Source organism: Lepidochelys kempii, chromosome 24 (genome assembly GCF_965140265.1).
Source record: "Lepidochelys kempii isolate rLepKem1 chromosome 24, rLepKem1.hap2, whole genome shotgun sequence".
Lineage (NCBI taxonomy): Eukaryota > Metazoa > Chordata > Testudines > Cheloniidae > Lepidochelys > Lepidochelys kempii.
In genome coordinates, this window is record NC_133279.1 from 1,175,761 (window position 1) to 1,201,853 (window position 26,093).

At 60.1% G+C, this 26,093-nt stretch overlaps 2 protein-coding genes across 12 annotated transcripts; one reads left to right on the plus strand and one right to left on the minus strand.

The window, feature by feature from the left end:
- Nucleotides 1-1,726: 1,726 nt before the first annotated feature.
- On the minus strand, nucleotides 1,727-12,338 carry TDRD10 (tudor domain containing 10). Of its 8 annotated transcripts, none has more exons than XM_073322930.1 (13): nucleotides 12,152-12,338; nucleotides 11,255-11,317; nucleotides 10,331-10,407; nucleotides 8,942-9,003; nucleotides 8,195-8,265; nucleotides 7,481-7,640; nucleotides 6,916-6,958; nucleotides 5,994-6,075; nucleotides 5,236-5,383; nucleotides 4,446-4,591; nucleotides 3,549-3,703; nucleotides 2,460-2,530; nucleotides 1,727-2,063 (listed from the first exon to the last, which is right to left on the minus strand). In XM_073322930.1, the coding sequence occupies exons 2-13, from the start codon at nucleotides 11,269-11,271 to the stop codon at nucleotides 2,007-2,009; spliced, it is 1,089 nt and encodes a 362-aa protein (XP_073179031.1). In that variant the 5' UTR covers nucleotides 11,272-11,317; nucleotides 12,152-12,338; the 3' UTR covers nucleotides 1,727-2,006. The 8 variants fall into 8 exon arrangements, with proteins under 8 accessions (XP_073179031.1, XP_073179034.1, XP_073179036.1 ...); XM_073322933.1 differs by having other exon boundaries at nucleotides 11,289-11,317; nucleotides 12,152-12,337; XM_073322935.1 differs by lacking the exon at nucleotides 12,152-12,338 and adding an exon at nucleotides 11,927-12,065 and having other exon boundaries at nucleotides 11,289-11,317.
- On the plus strand, nucleotides 11,821-25,451 carry SHE (Src homology 2 domain containing E). 4 transcript variants are annotated; one of them, XM_073322911.1, is made up of 7 exons: nucleotides 12,020-13,482; nucleotides 14,681-14,798; nucleotides 15,441-15,567; nucleotides 18,703-19,017; nucleotides 19,506-19,665; nucleotides 20,352-20,471; nucleotides 22,468-25,451. In XM_073322911.1, the coding sequence occupies exons 1-7, from the start codon at nucleotides 12,983-12,985 to the stop codon at nucleotides 22,652-22,654; spliced, it is 1,527 nt and encodes a 508-aa protein (XP_073179012.1). In that variant the 5' UTR covers nucleotides 12,020-12,982; the 3' UTR covers nucleotides 22,655-25,451. The 4 variants fall into 4 exon arrangements, with proteins under 4 accessions (XP_073179014.1, XP_073179012.1, XP_073179013.1 ...); XM_073322914.1 differs by having other exon boundaries at nucleotides 13,266-13,456; XM_073322913.1 differs by lacking the exon at nucleotides 18,703-19,017 and having other exon boundaries at nucleotides 11,821-13,482.
- Nucleotides 25,452-26,093: the final 642 nt, after the last annotated feature.

Genomic DNA, 26,093 nt, shown 5'->3' on the forward strand with positions numbered 1-26,093 from the left:
GGCTGAGGGGAGGTTTGCCTGGAAAGGCAACCCTGTTTATGCCCCCCAAATTCATGGGGTGCTGATGAACTGATTATGGCAGCTGGGCTCTATCCTGTAGCCTCTGACTCCATTTCTGAAGAGGTATATGACTGCCCCTTTTACCCTTGCTGGCAGTTAACTATGTGATCTCAGTCCCCTGGACCTGCTGAGTACAGCTGGGCTTCTGGGCCTGGAATTGTCAGTGTGCAAGATGATGTGAATCCTCTGGCTTCTGGCCTCTAGCTATGGGCCATGAGACCAGCAGATCATCCCCCATCTGCCTCCTGTGTGGTTGGTTCCTTCCTTCCTGAAGCAGCTGCTGCTGGCAGCTGATTGCCCAGAGGTCTCCAATGGGGTAAACTGCCCCCTACTGCTTTCCTGGAGTTCAGGCACCAGGGGAGGGTGTGTGTGTTGGACAGAGTACTCCCTGCTCATCCCCTTGTTCGCTTCCTGTTCTTATCTTCCATCCCTTAAACGTGGCATTTAGATGGCCAGTACTGTGACTTCATAGCTGCTGTAACATCTAGGCCTGTCAGCATGAACTTTCTCGAATAGAAGCTACCAGAACTCAGGCACTCAGAAGATGCCCATTATCTTAACCAGCAGCCCTTCTGCATCTGTACTCTAGAATTACATGGACCATTTCATGGCCTGCTTGTAAGCCAGTTCTGTTCACAGAATAAAGGAAGCAGAGTGTCATTTGGGAGGGTCCAGGCTGTTTTCCTTACCAATTTTAGAGTTCCTCTCTGACTGAAACCTGCTTCACAAATGCCCTCCACCCTTTGAACCATGGTAAAATACCCATCTCACTGCAATCCTTCAGTAGAGTAAGACCCCGGGACAGGTTCATGGTGGGAGCTGAACTCCTGTTCTGATGTGCCATCAACCAAACACAGCCAAGCCACTTAATGCTAGAGAGAATTTCCCTCAAGCCCTAGCTAAAATAAAGACTTTCCCTGTGATTAGAGCTTTAAACTCACACACTAGATAGCTGGCTATTGTGTTGTAAGCTAGAGCACCTCACTAAAATGTTCTGTCCAGCTTCAAAGCTGCCTGCCTCATGCAGGGGTTTTACAGCTTTGTTTTGCCTTTCAGAAAAAGGCTTCTCTAAGCCAGGTTCACCAGCCTGGAGGTCACTGGGGGAGAATCTCAATGGTTTCACAAGAGCCAGCTCTACCCCCTGACTTTCACTTGTGAAATTAAGCTTGACAACTTCTGATCTAAAACTGTGGGTGAGGTGGGAGCCTGAGGCCATTTTACTTTAAATAAGCTTCTCAAGCTAGCTTTGCTCTGAGCCCCAAACCCAGACACTAGGGGCAGACCGGAGTTATCCATAGCCCTGATTCAATTAGTTTCTTCCCACCTTCAAAAACAAACCAACCTCTGCCCTTAAGCCTTGGCAGTTTAGTCACTCTTAAGAACTGTGTATTTGGACCCTGTCCAATCAGAGAAACAGAAATTGGGGATTTGTACCTACACTTTAAGATACTTTACCCAAATGAGCTTGCGGGCACAGCGTGACAAGGCAGCAGCTGAAGGCTCTAGTCCTGCTGAAGAAAGGGCTGCAAGGCCTTGTCCTATTAGCACTGAGGGAACAACCCTCCCTTGGGCCCAAAGAGGTGATTTGTTCAGCAGACAGGCACTCTGGACAGACCCACACCTAGCTCCAGCATGCCTGTAAACACAGCAGCTAGCTGAGGCAGCATTAGTGGGACTTGCCAGGGTCCATTTAATAGTCAGGCGCCAGAGGGACAGTCAGCAGCTCCCTCACAAGTCTACAGAAAAATCAAAACTATATAACTTCCCCTTGAAGCTAAGCGGGGACATCACTAAACCTGGAGAAATAAGAGACTCCCCCCACTCACAACAGTGGAGCCAGTTAATAAGGCTGGTTCAGGTTGAAGACTACTTTTCCAAGGTCCAGCAGTTCTCTACCCCGCTCCTCCTTTGGGCAGCTAGAGGCAGGTGCAGCCCCGCAGGGGACTTCAGCTCAGAGCTTCCTCTTCCTCCTCTGCGCAGAAGGTGAAGCTCAGGATGTGAGGCTGGCCCAAGGCAAGTGGGGCAGCGTTAGCAGGTCTCACCCACCATTTCCAAATCCCTCCTCTACAAAGCTGCCATTGGCCTCCCTTTCCCTCCCCCTAAGCCCGTGACCCACTGCCACTCACTCCCCTTCCAGGGAGGCTGGTGGCAGATGGGTAAAGATGTCACAGGTGTGGGAAGGAACCCCAGGGGACCTGGTCACTGCTGTACACACACCAGAAAGCTGGCTCAGGTATGTACGTTGGTCCAATGGTTAGACACATTCACACCCAATAAAATAGGACCCCAGGGTTTGTGATGACAGACGTGACCAATGGTCATGTGCATTTTGGGGAGGACAGCATCCCCTCAAATAACAGGAGCCTTTCACACACCAAGTGTGCAGGGCTACGTATTACCTCCAGGCGAGACGGGCCAACCACCTTCCCTCGCAGGATTTGCCGGACCATGGGTCTTGCAGAGACAATCTCTAAAAGACAAGGAGGGTTCAGTGGGGTTCTGCCCTGCTCCAGACGGAGGAACGCAGGACAGTAACTCAGTACTTTAAACAGCCAAGTGATTCCAGAGTTTACAGGGACCTGGCAGGATGCTCCTGTGTATAAGCTGTTGGCCTGGGAGGTGGGAGACCCAGGGTTAAGGCCTGGCTCCATGTGACTTCATTCTCCACCCGTAAAACAGGGGCATGGTACCCACCCTAGGGAGGTTGTGAGGATACAAAGACAGGCAAATAGAAACCATCTCTTCTGTTTCCAAGCGTGCTGTGGTAGACCCCATTAGCAAGGTGGTATTTTAATCAGAGGCATTAACTAGTGATGGCAGGACGAGGGATGCAAACCAGCAACTAGATTGGTAACCAGGGGGAAATGAGAATTCAGTCCACCCAGGAAAGCCAGTACAAGGTGGGCTTCCTTCCTGTTACACCCAACCCACGCTAGGAGCTGAACTGCTCTGAGGAGCAGCAAACATTTTATGGTAAATTAGGAGTTCGTGATACGTTGTCACTAGGCAGCAACCCAGCAGGAGGAGTGAGAAAGGAGAAATAGGCATCAAAGACCTTCAGGGTAAGGTAAGTTCTACTATGTTCCTGGACGAGCGGGTGACTGTTTTGCCACTGGGACTGTAAGTATCCAAAGCAGAAAAAGCCACAGTGCTTTTACAGCTGCGGAGCGTTCTTCCAGCCCAGGTTTGCACCTCCGCATTGGGAATCGGGGGTTTTCATACTGAAAATGCTGTTTTTTACTGAGTGTAATGGAGAGACAAGGTTAACCTTGCTGCCAGTCAAATGCAATACACCCACCTGGCCAGCAAGTGGCACCACCCTACCAGAAGGTTGTTTCTACCAAACTGAAGTTTAAAATCCGAGGGCTGTAGCCATGGGAGGCTGCAAAGGACAAAGCGATCCAGTCAGAGCATCAGTGGGACTCCACACAGCAGAAGGGTTCCAGGTGATCGGATCCCTTTGCAACATCGGGGCCTTATGCTAGTACCTTTCTGGAAGATGAAGGGCTGGGCCAGCGGTTTTATGGCCCAGATATCATCTTCATCCAGTTTCCGCAGCGAGTTCAGAGGGACAGTGGCTGAACGGCCAAAGTCAACAAAGAGAACCACTGCAAGATCTTCCACTTTCTCCAAGACCCAGCACCTGTGAGGGTCAGACAAGAGCCCGTGAGCCCAGAAAGAAGCTACAGGACCTGGGATTTAATATTTGTCCTGCAAAGAGGAGAGAGAGAGAGAGAAGCCAGCTGACTGCCTCAGGGGTTAGGGGATTTTTGTTTGTTTTTCTTAAACAATGCAGCTTAAAGTATCAGCAATATGGAGTTTTGGCTGCAATATTATCTACTGCCACCTCAGTAACTCCGACCGGGAGAGCGAAGCCAGGGCAGGCCCTGTCAATACCTGCATGAGACACCTTCAGGGAAGAAGCCAGGTGAGACAAGAGCTGGTTCTGGGCACTCAGCAGGGGGCACGTTTCACCAGCGTAGTGCGAGGTGACACCGTGCGGCTGGTGAACCGCCAAGCTTGGCTAGAGCGGAACGTGCTTTGTTTGAAGGCGGCCAGGGGTTCACCCCAACACCCGGACAAACCCCAGCTTGGATAACTGCACTAGCTGAGTTGGACTGCCCCTCTGCCAGGGGAATTCACGCTTCGTTCCCCAGTCTCAGCGGCAGCTCTGGCACAGAGCGGCTGCGGCTCGGTAGCGGGGACAGAGGCTCCTGCACGTGGTGAAGGCGCGCTAAGAAACCTGCAGCCCAGGAAAGGTGCCACACGCCCTAAGTGCACAGTGGGAGGGGAACAGATATCAGCAAATGCCCCCCGCCCCTTTGGTCCCAGCACTGCCTCGTGCCCAGCTGGTCCATTCTGAGCATGCAGCTTGTTTCCTATACCTGTTCCACGCTGCCCCGTCGTCCCCCAGAATGCACTCTGCCATGCAGCGGGTCCCTCGCTGCACCGCCTGCTTTGCCAGGCCGGGCTGCTTGGACTCCTCTTCCGCCAGCCGGCCGAACAGCTTGTGCATGTTCGAGTGACTTTCCTGCGGAGGAAAGAGCAGATTCCAGCAGCCACTCCCACCCCTCGCGTCAGGCTCCCAGAGCTACTGCCCAGCCGCCACCACTCACTTGTACTCTTGTGCCAGCCGAGGGTCACAGCCTTGCTCTCCCCTCCCCTCTAGCTTTGGACCACCCGTGCACCCAGCTGGACTCTGACTCCCTCTGCAATCCAGCAAATCATGCTTAGCCCCCCGGGGCCTCAGCGGGATTTCAGCACGATGCTGGCTCAGGAGCGAAGACCCCAGAGCAGAAACAAAACAGGGCAGGGCGGGGGGGAGTGGGAGGTCTTGGAACTTGATCCCATTGTGCCTTTTTCTCGTTAGATTTGAGCCTTGTAAATTCAAAGCACAGAGATCCCAGCATGAAACCGTGCTCAGAATGGGCATCAATCATCCCGTTCCCAGAAATCAGAACTCCCTGCGGTTCCCTTTGCACGTTTGGCCTTTTCCTCTCGGGCCTATATAAACCTTACACAGACTGCTCTTAGACACCAGCAGGCTTCTCACCCCAGGACGTGCTAGCCCAGAAATATGTGTTACAGTCCAGTACGTGCACACCAAGACCAAGGCGACCGTCTCACAGGAGGCTCCTGTGAAAGGACTCACAGCCCAGCTTCCGCCGTGCCTACCTCTGTGAGGTGTATGGCCCAAAAGTACGGGGTCTGTGGCAGAGCGTCCGTCACCAGCAGCCCTGCCTCGCCGTGCAGCTTTGCAATCGCCACTAACCAGTTTAAATCCTTAAAGCAGTCTTTTAGCATGAGTGCCAAGAAGGACCCTCTGGAGAGGAAACAAACTAGCTTAAAAGGACAGTCAGCAAAGGGAAGGCGTCTCCTGGGGTACAGCCCTTAGCAAGGTGGGAAAGAGAAGGGGTGCAATCTAGCCAACTGAAAGAGCTTCTCATCCATGGCTGCTCCTTCCCTCCAAGGCTCATTTACAGGGGTCCTCAAGCAGCAGCTCGGCCTCTCGTCTCCTGCCCTGCACATTCGATATGTGCAAAGCAAGGAGCAGCAGGTGCTCCGTTGCCAGCTGGAATGAATTCGTTCTACGGGTTACGAGAAGACAGTCTGGCAGGGAGAGGAGAGGAGCCAATGAGAGGTTGTGGGGTGGGGATCAGGGACCTGGGTCGGCGGAGTTATGGTGTGTCCAAAAGCCGTTTGAGCTATTCTGGGGATGAGGTGAGTGGATTGGTGCCCTGTCCTGTCCTGGTGGAGATCAGAGAACTGAACTCCTCCAACAAGGTTACAAGCTGTCTGGAACATGGCCGCCTCGACTGAACTAGCAGGGGAGGACTGCCAGAGCCAAGTGGGAGCATTAAACTTCACAGCTCAGTTATCCCCGAGCCGGGGATGCCGGGGTGGGTGCTGGAGTCCCTGGCACGGGTGCTTACCTCATTTCCATGGGAACCGCGTAACAGATCTGCCTCGCTGCATCGGGAGGCGCCGGCTGCAGGGTTTTGTTCTCTGCCTGAGCTAGGAGCAGAGGAAGAACAGGACGGTTTGAGATTTAAACGAACCCTTTAATTAAAATCCGCCAGACAGGATTTCAGTCGCTTTCCCCTCCTGCCCTGGGAGCTCTTGCGGCGGCTGGGGAAGGCTGTAGGAGAACGGGTTTGGAAACCTTACAGCGAGATTGAACAGGAGCAACCGAAACGTGCCCAGCGGCATTTGTCACCCCCAGAACCGAACCCCAAATTAGCTAAGCCGGTCCCTCATGCGGCTGAATTCCTTCGTCCCCAACAGGCCCACGTGCGCCAGGAGCCCGAACGGCACCAGCGTTGCAGCCCCCTGCTCAGGAAGGACAGTTCTGGTGTTTGGAGCCAGTTCTGTGTTTTGTCCTCCACAGGGCGAGCTGCTGACAGCAGGGACTAAGGAAAATGCAGGTGAGCTCCTGCCCGCCAGGAAACAGGAGCCCCGCTGCATTTTCCTTAGTCCCTGCTGTCAGCAGGGTTTGCGCGATTAGACAGTTGGCAGCCCGGGCGGGCACGTGGAAGCCCTGGCCGTGCCGGAAGAACAGGCCCAGCCGGCAGCTTGCTGGGCACCAGCCAGTGCAGACGCAGCACCGCCCGAAGGTCGGGTGTCCGCACGGGCGCGGCTCGTGCATGCGGGAGCCCCACTGACGTTCTGCCCGGGGGCCGGGAATTGCCGTCTGGGGGCCTGGTCTAGGAGGACTCCAGAAGGGTGCGGAGCAAAGGGGCGTGGGGCAGCCACCAAGCTTCATTCCCCATGGGGGTGGAAGGTGGGGAGCTGCTGATGGAACCAGTGCCTGGAGGCAGCAGGCCTGGACCCCCCCTCCGCCCCCCGAGAGCTTACCATGGCTCAGACCAAGCTCTCCCCTGGGGACTCTCTCCAAAGCCTGCAAAGAAAACAGAGCTGATCTCACATTACAAGACAGAGCCCCCACAGCCTGGAAGCACTCAGAGCTGGAGCTGCGTCCTGACTGCTCCCCGCAGCGGGCAGCGCAGGGCTGCGGACGGTCGTATTCCAGCCGGCTCTGCGGGACAGGGAAGACGGTGCACCGACACCGGGGCTCTCCTCCAAAGAGCCCAGCGTACTTTGCAAAGGTGGGTTTTATTCTCCTCTTGCACCAGGCAGGTCTCGGACACTGCATCCCCCCGTTCTCCCATTCACACCACGACAGGGCTGGCAACATCCCCCAGGCTTCCTGGTTTGAACCCGGGTCCGTCCTGCCTCCCACGCCCCACTCCGGGAAGCCACCCCCGCGCCTGACTGACGTAACGTGGAGAGAAGGGATGGGTGAGTGTCTCGGGCGCCACCACAGAGCGAGCAAAGGGCTCGGTCCGTCTTGGCCGCACACACTGGTGGGGGGGCCTCCCCTGCAGAAAACGGCGCAGCTCAGAGCTCGCAGCAGTCGTACTGGCATTTCCATGGTGCTCTGGGTCTCAGCCGGGTCCTTCCTCCCATTGCCTGCACCCGTGCAGCTCAGAAACAGGCGACGTCCGTTCACGAGGTGCCCGCTGAAGCGCCGGATTGCGGCCTGCGCCTGCTCAGAGGAGCCAAGATCTACAAAGGCATAGCTGGGGAGGGGAGGGGGAGACGTTACACAACTGCGTGTCCAATAGCAAGAGGCTAGAAATGGCCCAGCAATGAACAAGTGCCACTGGGCGGACCTGCAGGGAACTCAGGGCAACGAGCCAGACTGCCGTAGGGCAGAGAGCAGCCCAAACCAAGTTATCTCCAGGAACCGTTCCCGAGAACCTACTCCTTGGGCTGTCTTTGCCTTCCCGTCACACTAGCTTGGTGGGGACACGGGGGGCAGGTGGCGAGAAGCTTCCAGGGTGACCCCAGAAGGTTGTTTTGCTGTTTCTGGACAGAAGGGAGAAGTTATGGCGCCAGCTGGGGGCTCTTCTGAAGACGCCCCCTAGAATGAAATAACATGGTAACTACCCCGACCACCCAGTCTGCGGAGCCAGGGACCAGGTCCTGCCCCATCAGCCATTTGCTCTCCAAGGCGGGTATCAGCAACTAGCCTCTATCATCACAGAGCGAAGCCCCCTGGAGCAGGGACGGGAGCCTGCTGAGCCGGACAACAGGAAGCACTACACTAAGGGCAAAGGAAAAACAAACCTACCTTCTCAACCCCGCCTGGCACCTCTGAATACGCTGCGGGTGGAAGTCCCTGAGCAGGAGCAGTATGTCCTCCTAGGAAAGCAAAGTAGCCCAGGGTCAGGGGGAGGCCTCGTTACAGCAGAGACACCGACGGCGGCTGCAGCAGTCGGTTTATTTGTCAGAGTCGGGACAGCGGGTTCGTCCCCTTCCCAAAGGGACAGGAGCACATTTTATCTTGGGTGAGTCCAACCCTTGTCTGTGCCGCCAGGCAGCTGGCAAGGCTGCGGCGAAACCTGGTCCACACAGGCCGGTCGGCCCTGGAACGAGGTCTGCTGGCGCGGTTCCTGGGCAAAGGGTCACGCGAACGGAGCAGACGCCTGCCCCTGGTTCCGAAGGACAGGCAGGAGGGAATGAGAGCAGAGCAACCCCGGGCAACCGGATGAAAGCTCCTCTGCCCGGATCAGAGTCAACTGCTGAGTTCCTGCTGCAGGTCCCCCCCAAGAGCATCACTAATCCCATTGCCAGCACCAACCCGCCACCTCCTTGTCTCCACTCACACCGGGACAAGTGTGGATGCTTGCAAACCGCCTTTCGGTTCCCCTGGAAGAGTATTTGGGGGCAGAGCAGGGAAATCAACCCAAGTAACTGTATTCCGAAGAGAGTTAAGGACAGCAGACTGCACGTACGACTCGGTGGGACGTCAATGTTAATTGCTTAGCTTATATCATTAAAGCAGAGAATGCCCCTTCCAAAACAGCGGGGAAGATACCTCCTTCATATCAGGTGGGACATTTCCAACATAAACTTCCGAGTCCTTTTTCTTGGTGATGCCTTGAAAAACAAGCAAGAAAAACTCCATTTTGTGCTTGCAGCGGAGCAGGGTCTTGACAAGCTCACGGATAAGGCTCGACGCAAATCGCAGGCCGCCACTTTCTTCTGGAAACAGCAACTTGTTTTTTTTAAATAATTGCAGCAAATTTGACTCAAATTTTGGCCCAGCCACCCGTGCACCAGGCCTGCCTGCGAGACCCGAGCAGGACACACAGGATCTCCTGGTCTGGGAGGTGCACACCTGGAATGGCCACTCTCACAAACTGTGACTGCAACTTTTGAACAAAGAAACAAAAACAAAAAAAGCCTCCCAAGCAAAGACAGTCTTAATAACAAACCTGAGAGTTGTCTGAAGGGACCCCCTCTCCTGCTTGTTTAGGGGAAAGGGACAAATACATATTTTGGTAAATAGCTCCCCCTCCACGGTAATACCTGCTATTACGTAAATACATTTTGGGCTAAGTTCTGATGATGGACATTAGCCCACAGATGCTAACAATGCCAATCTGCATATCTGTGCACCGCACACATCTTCAGAAAATTCTCATTAAAATTAGTATTTCTGTACACACACAGACATACACACACAGAATCTCTGGGACGTTAGTTACTTTACTCCTCAAGAGATCAACAAGCTGTATTTTAGTTACAATAAAACGCGTCTTTTATCTTAAAAGCCAAAGATGGATTCCCCCATCACTCCCAACCTCGTGATCCAGGTTTTGGATATTAGTTTCCAGGAGGAGATGCCAGTTTCCTTTGACCCCTGTAAAAGGGTTTATAATGGAAATTCAGGTACAGACTTTTGATCCTGCAAAAAATTACCCACGTCCTTAATGTGTATTCAGTTTAACATCTGCATTTTGTGGGGCTACGTACAGGTTTAACCATTTGCCAGATTAAGGATTTAGCTTGAACTGCCACACATGGATTATTTTAGATCCCACTGGTGTTGATAACAAACAAAAAGCAGTTTGTCATTGCTAACAGCAGGAGAGTGCCCCACAAAAGTGCCTGCAACTCTAACGACTGACTTGTTTGCAATATTAAAAGCGCAGTTGTCAGAAGGTCACACGCACAAGAGATACCCGTCCTGTCACAGGACACAGCTGTAAATCACACAGACCGACTGTTCGACCTCTGACCCCATAAAGATGACGGACACCTTGCGGTGCAGCATTAAGCTCTTTTGGAGCAGTGCAACACACAGCGGTAAATCCTAGACCCACAGAGAGTTAATGATTCTCTTGCTTTCTTGGGGAGGATGAAAAACAAACAGCCACATGAGCAACCCCACCAGCGGTGGGGAAAAGGAACCAAGGTTTACCTGAGTATTTGAGCTGCTCCGGTTTCCCATTTGTCTTCTGGGGCCTGGGAGGGCCCCAGACACCGCTGCTGCTTGCCCTGAACGGCAGGAAGGAACAGAGGACATGCGCGTTTTGTGAGCTTTTAACTACAGCAAAACGAGACCACCCACCACCCGACAGTCACAGCGTGGAAGGAGGGTGATGTGACAGGGAGCTGCGGGTGCTCAGCGCCTCTGCGAAGGTAAATAAATCAAGCCAGACACACGCTCAGGGCCCTGGGTCCTTGCAATAGGCCACACACGCTATTCACCCCTTGCGCCAGGGCGCCTCTCTCGCACTCACTCACACGTGTGTTTCAAGCCTCATGCCACCGAAATAACCTCAAAACAGGACCAGGGCCTAGATCACAGATCCCAAGCCCAGAAGGGACCACCGTGATCGAGTCTGGCCTAGCACAGACCAGACGTTAGAACCACCCCAAAATAATTCCAAGAGCCGACCTCTTAGGAAACCAGTGCTGTGAGGTTTCCTGAGTTTGCAGCAGCCTGAAATGGTAGCTCTGGAAGGCGTGAACGGAGCTGCGGGGCCCTATGCCAGCGGAATCCCATGCTACCAGATTTAATTCCGGATAAAGATTTTTTGACGCCACCTCTGGATCCAGGGATGCTGCTGCAGAACTGGGATCCAGTTGGCCATGGGGCCTGACACAGGTCTGATCGGGGGCCGGAGCTTTGTACGGGTAGGGCCGTCCCAGGACTAGGGTGGGGGAGGGGCAGTTGCCCAAGACTCTCCCCAAACCGAGCGGTGGCTGGGGCAGCACCACAGAACCCCATGGGACACACTGCAATGTGGGGGGCCAGGAGCTAGGATGGGCATTTCCCAGCCCGGAGCCAGGAGAGCCCCCCCCAATCCCAGCCTGACAGACACCCAGCCCCCCAGCTCACCGCCAGCATGAGCTCATCTCCCCCAGCTACTCACATGGCTCAGGGGTCACAGGGCCCAGCAACCTGCAAAGAGACCAGGAGAGACCGAGTGAGCGGCGGGGGGCCGAGGCCCGTCTGACCAGGCTCTCCCAAGGGTGGGGCCGGCCGGCGCGGGGGCAGCCTGCGGATGGGAACCCAGGGAGGTGCCCTCAGAGATGTGCCCATTGCAGCCAAGTGTGCACCCCTGGGCACCCCCACCAGCTGGCCCCACCTGGGAGGGGCACCAGAGGCCTATGGGGGAGACCCCCTTGCATGGGGAAGGGGGCAATTTCCCTTCCAGGGGTCCCCCCAAAGGGGATTATATAAGGGGGCCAGTTAGCGGGTGGGGCAGTTCCCCGAGGGGCCTGATGGGGAAGGTTTGGGGGGGTCCCGTGCTCAGCCCCGTCCCTGGCCCTACCCAAGAGGGGGACGGACGTGCGGCTTCCGAGCTCGCGGCACCGCCAGCTGCCCCCCGCGTCCCACGCACCGGGGCCCCCTCGGGCACCCACCCCTGCGGTCCGGGCTCGCCGCGCAGCAGCCAGGGCAAAGCCGCCGCCGCTCAGCCCGGAGCCGGCTCCGAACCCGCGCCCCGCGGGAGGAGCGGACGGACCCGCGCCAGGCCCAGAGCCGGAGGGCGCAATGCCCGTCGCTCACTCGGGCCGGGTGCGAAGCTGCCCCGGCGGGAAAGGCCGCGCCCCGCTGGATAATCACGAACGGCCAGCGCGGCTCATTGCAATTATCGCGCGCACGCAGCTTGTCTCCGCCGGCCAGGTCCGCAGAGCGATTCCCGCTGCGGAGCTTGTGCGGGGGCACGAAGGTTTTGCGCCCTGGCTTGCGCGGGGCCGAGGGTTATTCGCAGGCGGAGGTCGCAATTCTCACCCGCGCGCAGAGCGTTCAGCGGCGCGCAGGGGCGGCGATTTACAAACCGGGCCCGCCGGCAAAGCGCGCAGAGCGCGCCCCGACACCGCTGGAAATCGCCCTGCTCGCTGCGCGGCAGATTGCGCCCCCGCGCGGTGGGGGTAGCTCTCTGCAGGCCAGGCGCCCTCCCCCTTGCGGCCGGCCGGGGCCCTGCGCCGCCCCCTCCGGATCTGGGCGGGGAGCCCGGGCAGCGCTGGCCGGCGGCCTCGGAGCGGAGCTGAGCGGCAGGGAGCGAGGCGCAGGAGACGCGGAGCCGCCCCCGCTGCGCTGCGCCCCCGCAGACCCCCTCCAGGCCTCGGGGCTGCCCGGGAGCTGGGCGCCCAGTGGCGCTTCGTGGGGCCCCCTGGGGTGGGGTGCAGGACCTGGAGCGACTCCATCTGATCCCCCCCCGGGGTGAAGGAGGATCCCCACCCCCCTTCTCCTGCAGGTGAAATTCTCTCCCCCCCCCACTGCTGCACCCCCCATGGGTTAAGGACCAGCCCCCCCCACGAGTGACTCCAGCTCCCCACCTCTGCGATGGGGGCCCCCTTGCCATGACTCTCCCCCCCACGCTGGGACTGTGATTTACCGGGGGCGAGGGGGAAGCAGGACCACCCCGTCTCCCGAGCTGCATCCCCTGCTGGCTCTGAGCTGGCACGGAGCTCCCACGCGGGCCCCGTGTGTGGGGCACACCCCCTCCCCCAAGCCACCAGGCTCCGGATCCCCCCATCCCCACCAAAGGTCACCCCCCCTTCTCCCCCAGCATCTCAGCTTCAGCTTTTCCCAGCCATAGCCCGGCGGCCCCCCTGCCCCATGGCGGCCAAGTGGTTCAAGGAGTTCCCCTCCAATCTGAAAACCGCTTCAGAACGGGCCAGGCCGGGCAGCGGGAGCCTGGGCAAGCTGTGCAGTGCCTCCCGGAAGCCCCTGGGCCCCGCTGAGCCAGGCCCCGGCCCACTGCAGGGCAAAAACCGCAAGAACTCGGCGGCCGAGCTGGGGGCTTGCAGGGCAGCTCCGGGGCCTGGCAAGGATGGCGGCAGCAGGCTGTCCCGGGACAACCTGCAGGGACTGATCCAGGCTGCCACGGGCAAGATGCGCAAGAACTCACGGGTGGAAGGCAGCCCCCAGGAGGGCCCCCCCAAGGGCACCGGCTGCAGCACCTACATGAACCGGCTCATCAAGGTGGATGCCCATGAGAAGAACGGGAAAAGCTACCCCAGCAGTAGCCCAGCGCCAGCTTCCAGCCCGTCGCCGGAGGAGGACAAGGCCAAGAGCGCCAAGCAGGAGACGGTAAGGAGCCGTGGACGGCCTAGCAGGTAGCGCCCGGAGCTGGCTTTCGCGGGAGCTGTTGTGTGGGCTTGGGCTTGGCTTGGGCAACTCTCCCAGGGGCACCTACATGGCAGCAAATGGCTGTTCTTAACTCGGGGTCAGCCCCCTGGGAAGACACGGCCACTCCGCTTTTCACGGGCGTTAGCAGTGCGGCCCGTGGGGCTTTAACTCCCGCGGCTAACCCGCGGTCAGAACGCAGTGTCCACATGCCCTGTGCCTGGGGAAGGGGATGGTGCTGCCCTGCCGGATGGAAGTATCGGTGCCTAGAGGGAGCCAGCGCCCTCAGGGAGAGCGGCGGCCCCTTTGCCTGGCAGAGATCCCGTGCGTGGCCGTGGGCAGGTCACCTTCTCATTCCCCCTCCCCATACCTGTGAAATGAGGGACCTGAGGAAAACTCCTCGAGCAGGCAGCATTCAGTGCCATCGACTCAGCTCATTAGCCCGGCTAACTCTGTGCTCCGAGCCCTTTCCCTTCCGCCGTCTCTTTGTAATTCCCTTTATCCCAATCTCGCTTTAATCCATCACAGGGAGAATAGGCGCTCTGTCCCTCCCGCCTGCCCCAGCTCATTGATCCCACGCTGACCTCGTTTAGTCCCTGCGGGCTTGCCTGCTCATTAAGGGAAGGGGTATGAAAAGTCTGGCTGGAAGGATCCCGTTTGCTGGGGAGCGGGACAGGCTGAGTTAGGGGCTGCGGTTTAGCTAAATAAAGCGTCTGGAATTGGAGAGCCGCTGGCAGCACTGGCCTGAGCCATGATCCTGACCTGCAGCTCTCCTGCTGGCCCAGACAGAGGTGCCCCCGGCCGGTCAGCCCTGACCCACAGAGCGTCCCCCAGGAGCCCCGGGCTGCTCTAATGCACCTCGATTCTGCCCCACAGCTCTCGCTGCTCTTCCTGCCCAGGGCCCCTCCTTGCCCGCTCTGCAGATACGCCCCCGTTCCGACCTGCAGCTCTGCCGCTAGCCAGCCCAGCGGCCAGCCCCAGCCCCCCAGCCTCACTGGATAGCGAGAGTGGGGGAAATGGGCGCCCGGCATGTCCTGTGTGCCCACCGCACCCACGCTGATAGGCGAGTGCGTTTCACGTTGGCTTCTGCAGCCAATGGCCTCATTAACCCTCTGCCCCTGCTGGCACGGGAGCCCTCGCCTGGGCACCCCCCACTGCCTGCAACCCACGCGTGTCTCTGCCTCTCAGGTCCCGGGTCTCGAATTCAGGGTGCTGCGGTTGCACATCGGGCCCCCTTTGTGCTGGGCGCTGCACTGATGCAGAGGCCTTGTCTTCTCCGGGGACGCTGGCATGCTGCCACCAGCTGGTATGATCCCCGTGAGCGTGAGGCCGTTGCGGTTGTCGTGTGCGTTAGCAGGTGACAGGGAACCCCAGGCTCCCCGCTAGCATCACCGCGACCGGCCGGCATCTGTGAAGGCTGCAGGCCGCCTGGTCTGTGCTGGGAGCTGCATCGACGTGAGAGAGAGCCCCTGCGCCGGCGGCCTCACGGGTCCGAACAGGCAAAGTGTGGGAGGAGAAACTGAGGCAGAGGGGGGGGAAAGGGACGTGCCCAAGGCCACCCAGCAGGGCAGGGGCAGAGCAGGGATAGAAGCCAGGTCTCCTATGTTCTCCCCACCAGGCCAGGCCACCTCATCTCTCTCTGTCCCTACCAGCTTCTGATCCCTCTGGGATTATATTGTCTTCAACCGTGAAGCATTCCCGTCACCGTGCGTGCGAACGCAGTCGTGTCGCACGGTTGTGTCACCAGTGGCTGTGAAGCAGGGCCTGGAGCTGACGGTGGTGCTGCTGAGCATCCCCCTCTCCATTTGAAGGTGTGGGGGGCTGTGGGTCTCAGCACTGCCGGAAACACAGGCCCTCCCGCCCCATAACTGGGCACGCTGGTGCTGCGGCCCTTAGGGGGCTTGTGGTTGTCCTGGCTGGTATGTTGGGAACTCTTTGCCCCCCGCAGGTCATCATTCTGGAGGACTACGCTGACCCGTACGACGCCAAGCGCACCAAGGGCCAGCGGGAGGCGGAGCGGCTGGAGGAGAACGACGGGTACATGGAGCCCTACGATGCGCAGCAGATGATAACAGGTGCATGGTCGGGGAGCCGCGGCGGGGCTGGCCAGTGCCCATCAGACCCCAGGAAAGGAAAACTCTGGGCGGGATGAGGCATTGGTCAATATTTAAATCTGCCCCTTGCCAAATCGGGGAATGCCTGGCTCTGGGGAGGCTCATTCACGTGGCGTGAAGTCCCATGCAGGGGGGATATTCGCAGATGTTAAAGACCCATCCCCTGAAGCTATGGAGCTGGGTATGATGTGGGTTTGCTCCAGGCTGGGCAGACTCCATCCTTGCAGCAGCCCTCAAAGCGGCCTGTGGAAATGAAACCGAGCTGGAGCAGGAAGCCGGCTCTTCTGTTTCCTGTCGCTCTGCGGGGAGAGATAAGGAGCAGAGTGGGCTCTGGCCAGGGCCTGACCCGGGGGTCGATGGACTCTGACCTCTGCTCAAATCCCTCAGTGAAGGGAAGTGAAATGAGCACACACCCCCCGCCCCAGGAAGCGCTCCATGAGGCCAGGTACTGAATCCCTCGCGGGCCCGATCCTGGTGTGCAGAACCCCCATCGTCCCTGGAGTCCTTGGCCAGACTCAGGTGGGTCGGGCTCCGGAGCTGTGTCTACCTGTGTCTGGGCCTGTTCGGTTCCCTTCCTCCCCGCTCTCTCGCCCGCGTTCTTAGACCAGCCAGCTCAGCTCTGCTGCACAAAGGCCTGGCCAGCGACAGCCCCAGCGCACAGGGCTCCTTCCCCATCGGGTGACCCGGCTGGCTCCTGCCTTCGCCCTGGGCCGACCCACCGGGGCTGGGAGCTCTTCGTTCCCAGGGCTCGAGGGAATCGGGGGTGGGGGCCTGACTCTGCCTTCGGTCACTGACCCCGGGAGGCGGCTGGGTCGTATCTCGGGGCAGGCATGGAGCGTGGCGCTTGGCCCCGTTCGCACGTGGACTCCAGGGACTGCGAGGGGTCTCAGGGAACGAGTGCACACGGCGGAGCTTTGAATTCCCTGGGTTACTGCTTATGCCTCCCCTGGGCTCCGATCCAAAGCCCATGGAAGGCCCGGTTGGTGTCTGGCGGGGGTCAGGTCTGGGGTAGCCAGGGGACACTGGTGTACTTATGAAGTGACTAGCACAGCAAAGGGGGGGGTCTCCATCCCCTGCCCCCCCCCCCCGACCTGGTGTGCCGGGCGCGTGGCACCTCACTCTGAGTACTGCTGGGCCAGGGAGCGGGTGGTAATCCGTGCCCGTGAGCCTGCCCTGCATAACTCAGCCAAGCCAGAGGCTGGGTGGGCGACGCCTTGGGGAGAGGAGGGGGCGTGGGAGCAGAGTTAGGGCTCTGGGCTGTTTGCGGCTGGAGCTTTGAGTCCCCCCTGATTGCTGCCGGGTTCCACGCCCCAGTTCTGCAAAACAGCCGGGCACACGCCTGAGCCTCATCCCAGTCGGTGGGGCTGGAGCAAGTGTGTAGGGACTCTGTCAGTCGGGGGCTCGGCGCCTTCCCAAACCCAGGGTGTGTCCATCACTGTAAGCAGTTGGGCCGGGTTTCTGCTGCGCCCTCAAGACTGCCCAGGCCTGGGTAATCGCAGCTTCCCCTGGTCAAATGGCAGGGCTTCAGCAGAGCCAGTGTGCCCCGGGCTGGACCGGCAGGGGCTGTGGGTCAGGAGTGAGGGGCATTGGCAGAGCCGGGTGGGGACCCCTGGGCTGGACTAGCCGGGCTACAGGGTGGGATCGGCAGAGATCGCTGGGCGAGCTGGTGCAGCACGTCTCCCGCTTTCACCTCTGAGGTTCTCCCCGGGCGTCTCCGTGGGCAGAGGTTCTCGGGCTTTGTTTCTGTCTCCAGCGCCCCGGGGGTGGCGTGCTCCTGGGCTGCCTGAGGCCCAAGGGACAGCAGCGGGGGCACGGGGACTATCTGGGAGCGCTGCGGTTCCCTCGAGCCCAGAGAATCGGGGTGATTTACAGCTTCATTTCACGGCAACTTTCTCCCGCTGCCCTTTGAAAAATACATCCTGCGGGTGCCTAGCAACCCGGCGTGCTGGGCTGCCCGGCTCCCAGCACAGCCGCCTCCAGCCCCAGCCCGTGCCGTGCTGCGCTGGGCCCGGCTCGCCCCAGCCAAGCAGCTGGGTGGAATAACAGGAAGCCAGTGGAGCGGAAGCTGGAAATGAAAGATTTGCTGCTGGCTGATGGGTTTTTTCCATGCAGGGCGCCGGGGTTTGCAGTGGACGGAGAAGGGTTGGGGGCAGCCGGGTGGTTTTATTGAAGGCTCGGCTGTGCCCACGGTGGCCCCGGCTGCAGGGTAGGCTCCTGTTGCGAGGCGCTGGGCAGGGTCCCTTCCCTGGACTGCCCACAGCAGCCATGTGGGAGCTCCCTCCCTCCGGAGCCAGCGCCATGTGGGAGCTCGGCTCTGGGCCCCCTTCTCCTCGGGGAGCAGCTTGGCTCCGTGACTTGGGGGATAAGGGTCCCGGTGCTGAGTGTGAACATGGAGGGGGGACCGGGGTCAGTCCCCAGCCCCTGGTCAGCTGCATGCGCGTCCTGAGGTCAGCAGGGTTAGCCTGGTCCCAGCCCTGCTTCGCTGCGCCCGCTGGCCTGCCATGGTGTAGGGGCTCCTATCGGACAGCCAGGGCGTAGCTTCCTGCCTGCGTTTCCTCTGGGAGCCTGTCCTGCACGTCCCGCTCCATTCTCCCAGCAGGAAGGATCCCTTTGCAGCTCCAGGATTGTTCCTGTTACCGTGGCGCCTTAGGGAGGGGCAGAGAGACCCCAGACCCCCTGGCACTCATCTCCTGATCTGTACCCTAGTGCTGAGACCAGGGGGACACGCCCTCTTCCCAGCTCCATAGCATTCAGGGAGGACAGCACCTTGCCCTCCCAGCTCCATGTGCTGATGTCCCACAAAGCAGCATTAATCCCCTGCCCCCCGGAGCTTGGGTTTGCAGGGCCGGGGGGTTCCCAGGACCAGCTTGGGTCAGCCCTTGGGTACAGGCCTGGCCAATGCCTGTGGGGGTCTGTGGGAGTCTCCCAGGGCGGGGCGTGTTGGATTGAGCCCTGACATTGCAGGTTCCAGGGTGTTCACCCCAACCTTTGGGTCTGGGGGATGACCTGGGCATTATTATGGGGCAGGGGGCAGGCCCCCTTGCTGCCCCCTCCCACCCAGCTCTGGCTGACTCTGGTTCTCCCCTGGCCTTTCAGAAATCCGCAGGCGGGGCTCCAAGGACCCAGTGGTCAAGGCCATCCTGCTGCTGGACGGGCCCGGGGAACTGGGGGAGGGTGGCGCCCGGCCGGACACAGTGCCCAAGCGGCAGGGCTCCAAGGAGCAGGTGGGGAAGGCCCCGCTGCAGCTGTATGATACCCCCTATGAGCCCAGGGAGGCACCGGCCAGCACCACGCAGGACAGGAGGGCGCGGGCCGTGGACAGCCGGCTCCCGGAGAATGACGAGCGTCCTGCCGCAGAGTACGAGCAGCCCTGGGAGTGGAAGAAGGAGCAGATAGTGAAGGCTCTGTCAGGTAGGGGGAGGGGCTGTGGGGCGCTGGCCAGCGGGATGCGGGGGGGGGGGGGGCGCACTGGCTGGCGGGACACTGGGGCTGGCAGGGCATGGGCCTGCAGATGACAGAGGCATACGGGCACATGCCTGGGGCCTGCTCTCAGAGGAGCAGCCATGGAGTCGCTCTGGTTTCTGCATGGCCCCAGGCTGCCCCACTCTCCTGCTAGCAGAGGCCAGGATGTCCGTCCACGCCGTGTGGTGCCCATATCCAGTGGGCAGTGCCCAACCCCTGGCAGGGGGCTCAGGAACATGTCCTTGGGGGTGAGGAGGGGATCTGGGCTCCCCAGCTGCTGGAAGCCCAGGAGCTGGGGAAGAGCCGAGCACAAGGGAGACACGGCTGCCCTTGCAGCCATGGGGAGACGACCGCGGCCCATTCAGGCTGGCTCTGGGGTGGGGAGAGTCGGGCACCTCTGCCCGTGGCTGGATGGCAAACGGAGCCCTTCCTTCCAGTCCAGTTTGAGGGAGCAGAGCGGGCGGGCACCCCCAAGGATGAGGTGCTGCGGCAGCACCATCGCCAGAAGAGCTGGACTCCCAAGACCCTGAAGCCGACGCTCTCAGACCACGGCGAGGGCGAGCGAGTGGACCCAGCCCTGGCGCTGGAGAAGCAGCCGTAAGCTCCGCGCCCGGCCTCCCCCTCCCCTGCCTGGCCCCGTGCCCAGCCTCTGCCCGGCCTCCCCCTCCCCTGCCCAGCCCCGCGCCCCAGGAAGCGTCCCAAACAAAATGAGGTTACTTCATGACTTTGGTTCACCATTGCCCCTTCCCACCGGCCTGTCCCTCCGAGGGCTTTGGGGTGTCCCTCGTCTCGACCCCTCTGCCCCAGGCTCTCCCCGCTGCCTTTGGGAGATCAAATTTTTCTCTCCTCCCCCTGCCTCCAAATCTTGGCTTTTTGAACGAGGATGTGGAGGAGCTGAGCAGTGGCTCTGGGCCAGCCTCGGTGTTGGGGTCCCCTGCTGGCCCCATCTCCTCCCATCCCAGGATCTCCAGCCACTTCCTAAAGCTAATGAGATTATCAGCCTCCAACGGCCTGGACACCCAGCCCTTAAATGCATCCCCCGCCCTGCTTCCTGGGCCATGCAGGCGCCTTTTACTAACATGAGAGGGAAGTTGGAGACTGTGCTGTGCCATGCACCCCCAGAGCTAACCGCCCAGCAACTTGAGCGCTCCTTTGGGAGAGCATATGAGGGGTTCCTGTAGCCCCCCATTGCTGGGGAGGGGGCCACCCCACACAACCAGAATTCAGGGGCCCCACAGGACTTGCCATGCTCAGAAACCCAGCTCGTTTTCTGCTCCTCGCAGCTGGTACCATGGAGCCATCACCCGGGCTGAGGCTGAGAGCCGGTTGCAGCCCTGCAAAGAGGCCGGTTACCTGGTGCGGACCAGCGAGACGGGGAACGGCAAATACTCCATTGCGCTCAAGTAAGTCGTGGAGACTTTTGCCCGCAGAGGGGCGGGCAGAGCTGAGATCAAGGCCCCAGCCTTGGGTGTTGGATGGGCCTGGCTGAGGGATACGGCTCCCCTGTGGCCAGGAGGGTTCAGCTGGCAGGGCAGTGGCTGTACCATGGGCTGGGATCCATCGAAAGAGCCGATCGCTGGTGGGAGATGCAGGGGTCAGTCCCACTGAGACAGACTGAACTAGGCGTTTCCCGGGAGCGAGGTGACTTGGCCCGTGGGGAAGCCCTGCTGCTGGAGACTTCTACACGGGATAAAATGGGGGGTGACACCCCTGGGGCAGTCATGTCCAATGGACACCTTGCACTGGCAACTACCAGACCCCAGGCCCCTCTGGGCCAGAGGTAGAACCCAGGAGTCCTGGCTCCCAGCCCCGCTGCTCTAACCCACTTGACCCCAATCCCCTCCCAGGGATAGAACCCAGGAGTCCTGGCTCCCAGCCCCGCTGCTCTAACCCACTTGACCCCAATCCCCTCCCAGGGATAGAACCCAGGAGTCCTGGCTCCCAGCCCCGCTGCTCTAACCCACTTGACCCCAATCCCCTCCCAGGGATAGAACCCAGGAGTCCTGGCTCCCAGACCCGCTGCTCTAACCCACTTGACCCCAATCCCCTCCCAGGGATAGAACCCAGGAGTCCTGGCTCCCAGCCCCGCTGCTCTAACCCACTAGACTCTGGGCCCTTCCCAGAGCCAGGGAAAGAACCCAGGAGTCCCGGCTCCCAGCCCCACTGCTTTAACTCACTGAACCCCATGCCCCTCCCTGAGCTGGAAATAGGACCCAGGAGTTCTGGCAGGGCTCTGTGGAGCTGCCTTGCAGAAACATCTTTGCTGGGCAGAAGGGTCTCTGGGGAGCAGACTGACCCCCTTGGTTTCCGTGCCTTGTGGGTGTGGAGCCCCATGGGGAGCCCCCATGCGAGGCATGGGGCAAGGCCCCGCTCCCGGTTGCTGGCTGTGTCCTGGGAGGGCGGCCCTGAGGGCCGGCTCGGGTCGCAACGATGCCTGGCCCCTGGCTCTCTGGCACAGCGCTGGAGGATCGTTGTCGGCAGTGCTGGCGGTGTTTCCTTCCTGAGGAAGTGGAGCCCCTGGAGCCGAAACAATCGGAGAAGGGAAGGGAACAAACAGGGGGGCTGGGCTGGTGACGAGGCGACCGCGGGGCCGGAATGGCCCTGGGCAGCCCCCAGCCAGGCCCAGCCCAGGGAAATGGGCAACATACCCAGGGACTCGCCAGCGCCTCCTGCGGCTGCTCCCGTCCCACCTGGCCGGGGGGACGATGGTGTCGGTCTGGCATGGGAAGCAGTGGGTGCAAACGGCAGCCCAGAGTGCTGGCAGCAGAGAACCAGGCCCTGGCAGCAGGGCTCGCTGGCAGAGCCTGGAGGGGGCGGTGCCCAGGGCTACACCCCGGGAAACACCCCCGCCCCCAAGGCAGCACGCTGGACAAGGAGCCAGCCCGGAGCTCTGCACCCAGCAGTTCCTGTTGGGTCTGATCCAGCTGCTGTCCGTGGAGAAGTCTCCCCCTGGAGCCAGTCACTGCTGCTCTGGGGTCACCCTTCAGTGCACAGTGTGGGGGGAGCAGGGCACTGGGAGACCAGACTCCTGGGTTCTATTTACAGCTCTGGGAGGGGAGTGGGGTCTGGTGGTCAGGAGCCAAGGCTCCTCCTGGGTTTTCTTCCTGGCTCCGGAGGGGGAGTGAGTTCAAGTGCTTAGGAGCCAGGACTCCTGGGTTCTATTCCTGGGTCGGCCACTAACTTGCTGAGGCCCAGCCTCCCTGAGCCTCAGTTTCCCCTCTGCACAGTGGGGATAACGAAGCTGCTCGGGCCTTGCGAGGTTTCACACCTGAAGTGCTGGGAGGTCTGGGATGGGAGGAGCAAGAGCGAGGACTGCTGCACGCAGGGCCCAGGGACCCCGGCTGCGGTCGCTCCCCATGGGCAGGGCTGATCTCCCCCCACCCCGTGGCTTTGCTGCAGGACCAGTCAGGGATGTGTCCACATCCTCGTGGCCCAGACCAAGGACAACAAGTACACGCTGAGCCAGACCAGCGGCGTCTTCGGCAGCGTCCCCGAGGTGGTGCATCATTACTCCACCGAGAAGCTGCCCTTCAAAGGGGCGGAGCACATGACTCTGCTGCACCCTGTACACAGCAAGCTGCATTAGCGCGGCTGCGCCCAGCCAGCTGCCTGGGCCTTCGCCATGGACATCGGGGCAGCCAGAGGGCCGGGCAGGCGGGCGCGCGCGTGGAGCCAGGTGCATCGCAGCAGCAGCAGGCTCTCCGGGGCCCGCTCTGGACAGAGTCGAAGGCCCTGCTCACCAGCACGGCTGAGCTTGTTCCGTCCGGGGGAACAGCCTGGGAACACTGCCCCATGGAGAACCCCCTTGGCCCTGCATGGAGCCGGAGCTGCCAGGCTTTGGTGCCGGTATAAAGGGATGTAGGGATCACTAGCCTGTCTCCCAATGGCCTGCCCCGCGGGGAGGTGCCCCGGCCTCGGGTGACCCCGTGCTGCCTGGGACTGTCAGTCAGCATGACCCTGGGCAGCTGGTCCTGGTCTCAATGCCCTTAAGGCCAGAGGGGCCATTTGGCTCCTCCAGGCTGACCTGCCACAGGCCAGAGCTCCTCCCCTGCTGACTCCTGCCTCCCGGGCCAAGCCAGAGCCGCTGTCTGAGAGGGTGACATCCCCTTTGGCTTTCTGGGGTCTCGGATGGTTGTGGGCAGCTGGGGCCTGACACCCTGGGCAGCCATTCTGCTTCCCTAGACTCTCCCTTTGCCCCAGTGCTTCCTGTCCAGGCCAAGATGGTTGACTCAATCGCAAGGTGTCTCCCTGCTGTGAGCATCCTTGTGACCCTCCACTGCCAGCTCATTCCGCCCTCCATGCCTTCTCTTCTCTCCGGTCTGTCCTGCCCTGGTGTAGCCCAAAGACAGGGCCAAACGCCCTGTGGCGGTAGGAACGGAGGGCAACCTCTGTGTTCGGGTAGTGCCCGACGGAGTGCGTTCCCACCTGCCGGCAGGGGCGTGCGGGCGTCTTGCTCCAGGTGGCAGGAAGGGCATTTTTCTGACATGCTTTCAAGTCCCAATAGGTGAATTACTTGTGCTGAGTGCCAGCTTGGAATTAAGTAACTCCCGCTCGGACTGTGGCGCTTTACATGCCCTCTGGGGGGGAGCAGCAGTTGACAGAGGGGTTCTTCCGGGTGCCCTTGGGCCCGTTCCCAGGGGCCTGCCTGCCCATACTTCTGGCAGTGCCCTAACGAGGACTTGCCTAATGGAATGGGGGCACACGTCGTTACCTATTCCTGGTAACCTGTGCCAGTTGCCTCTCCAGGCTCTAAACACCTGACTGCTCCTTTGGGGCATAACTGACGGGGCGGCCGGCAGCCATCCTGGCAGCGCCTGCATCTAGCTTTCTCCCTCTGAAAACAAATTGATGGTGCAAGTGTGTTTTAAAAAAGGGCTCCAGCAACCCTCCCGTCACAAACCAGCCTGTGCACGGTGGGACGGCCGCGCTGCCAGGGGGAGAGAGGTGAAATTCACCCTGGTGCAGAGCAGCCTGCGCCAGACCTCGAAGTGGGCATGAAGGACGGACGGGTCCTGGCAGATGGATGGATTTCCTCACTGCCAGCATGAAAGTCTCTCTTCTGTCTGATGAGGCCAGGGCTGCTAGGGGTAAGTGACCCCTGGGCTTACTGGAGTGGAGAAAGGAGAGAGCAGAATTTCTCAGGGGGCCCTGGGGGCCCAACTTCAGCCTGATCCCTCCCCCTCTCCCCCCACAGTTTGTCACTGGTATATTTGACAGCACGTGTTCGTTGCGTTCATGGGGTTCCCTGTGGGGTAGATATGGCAGCTGGGACAGGACTACACCAGCACAGCCCCCAGGGTGGGCACCCAGCTGCCCTGCACTAAGGGTGCTCCTGGTCCCAGCCGGGTGAGGCCTAGCTAGTGTGACACAGCCTGTTACCCCAGGCTAGGGGGTTGTGCGGTTCGACTGCCCTGAGGTGGGTAGAGCAGCACCGTGGCTCTGCTCGGCCCCAGCCTGAGTCAGGTGATTCCCTCCCCATAAGGGGGCCTGGTCAGCAAAGCCCCTGTGGCCGGGGCTCAGGTCAGCACCTGCTTTGCTGACTTGGCACCTGGCAGGGATTTGTAATGGAGGGGACGCAAACTGCCAGCAGAGCCCCAACTCCTACGGAGGCCACCCCCTCCCCACTGCTCTGCCCCCTACCCAGGGCCTCCCCTGCTGCACCCTTGGGTGGGCAGAGACCAGAAAGGGGCCAGTTAGTGGTTGGGACAATGCTGCCACCGTGTGGCGAGGACTCTGCATTACAGGGTGGGACCAGGCAAGGAAGGAAAATGTTACTCACCCCTTGGTTGCCGATTCTCCCTGCTGGAGCGTGGCCGGAGACCCGGCTGGCCGGAGACCCGGCTGGCCAGCTGTGGCCTCAACGCAGGGTTAGCTCCGCTCCATTGACCCTGTGCCAGCACCCTCGCGGGAGGGGTGCGGATGGCGTGGGGTTGACATGTGCATTGGCTCAAGCCCTGAGTGCCTTTGCCCCATTGAAGGAATTGAATCCCCTTCCCAGCGCAAGCCAGGCTGCTGCTTGGTCTAGCTGTTGTCCCGGGGCATCCGGGTAGAAGGTGCACGCAGCATCCAGCTGGACCGACGCTCCCGGTGTGCGTATGGCCACTTTATTTTTAGGACAGGGCAAGTGACGGGCAGGTCATCCTGGCTGGTCGTCATGCGTTGTTTGAGCCCTGTGCCACATGTGGATCGCTAGCTAGTGTTCGACCTTTGGTTTTTGGAGACTGTGTCTTTAACCAGCTGCTTGTCTGTATTAATTGTTTTTAATGTATTTATGATGTTGCCCAAGAAGGTTTTATGACTTCTCTGAATGTCGGGTGAGAACGGGCACAAGGCTGCTTGTAGCCATGGAGCTAGGAGGAAATAAACTCTCTCTTCAAGGAAAAGCCTTGCCCAGTATCTGTGCGTGTAGCTGAGCCCTGGGCAGAAGAGACGCTCGCTCGGGCAAGGCTCCCTGGGCTTTGGATTTTCTGATTTGCATCAGCATGAAGGGGAAAAAAATCTTTCCTTCTCCCTTTTCAGTGACAGAGACAGGGTTAGTCAGCTTCCTGCTCTCAGCCGCACTTGGGGAACTTTGTGTCTTATAAAATGTGTGACCAGAAGTGAGAGAGAGACAAGTCACACAGCTGGTCTGAGATGGAGTCTGCTGTTAGCCTGGGGTAAATCTGGCTTTACTTCTGGTCAGGCCTTGTGCAGCTGGGGCCGGCAGAGTTGCTATGGAAGAACCCGCTCTGCATTAGCCATTCTGGTCCAACGGCCTTTGTGGAGGCTCTGGTCTGGAACAGCAGCGACTGTCCCACCCAGAGTGGGAATCGTACCAGGATCGCTTTGCTGGGCAGTTTCCCCCCTGTAGACAAGGCCTAAGAGCAGCATGGGTCCCCGGCCCCCCGCCTGCTGTCTGACCAAGTCTGGAAGCTGTGTGAGCTCCTGCTGCTCTTGGGGGGCCAGGGTGGCAGAACGGCTCCATGAGAACCATGGCGAACCCCTTCCCCCAGGCAGAGAACAGGGAGGGGGCTTCAAAAGCAGCC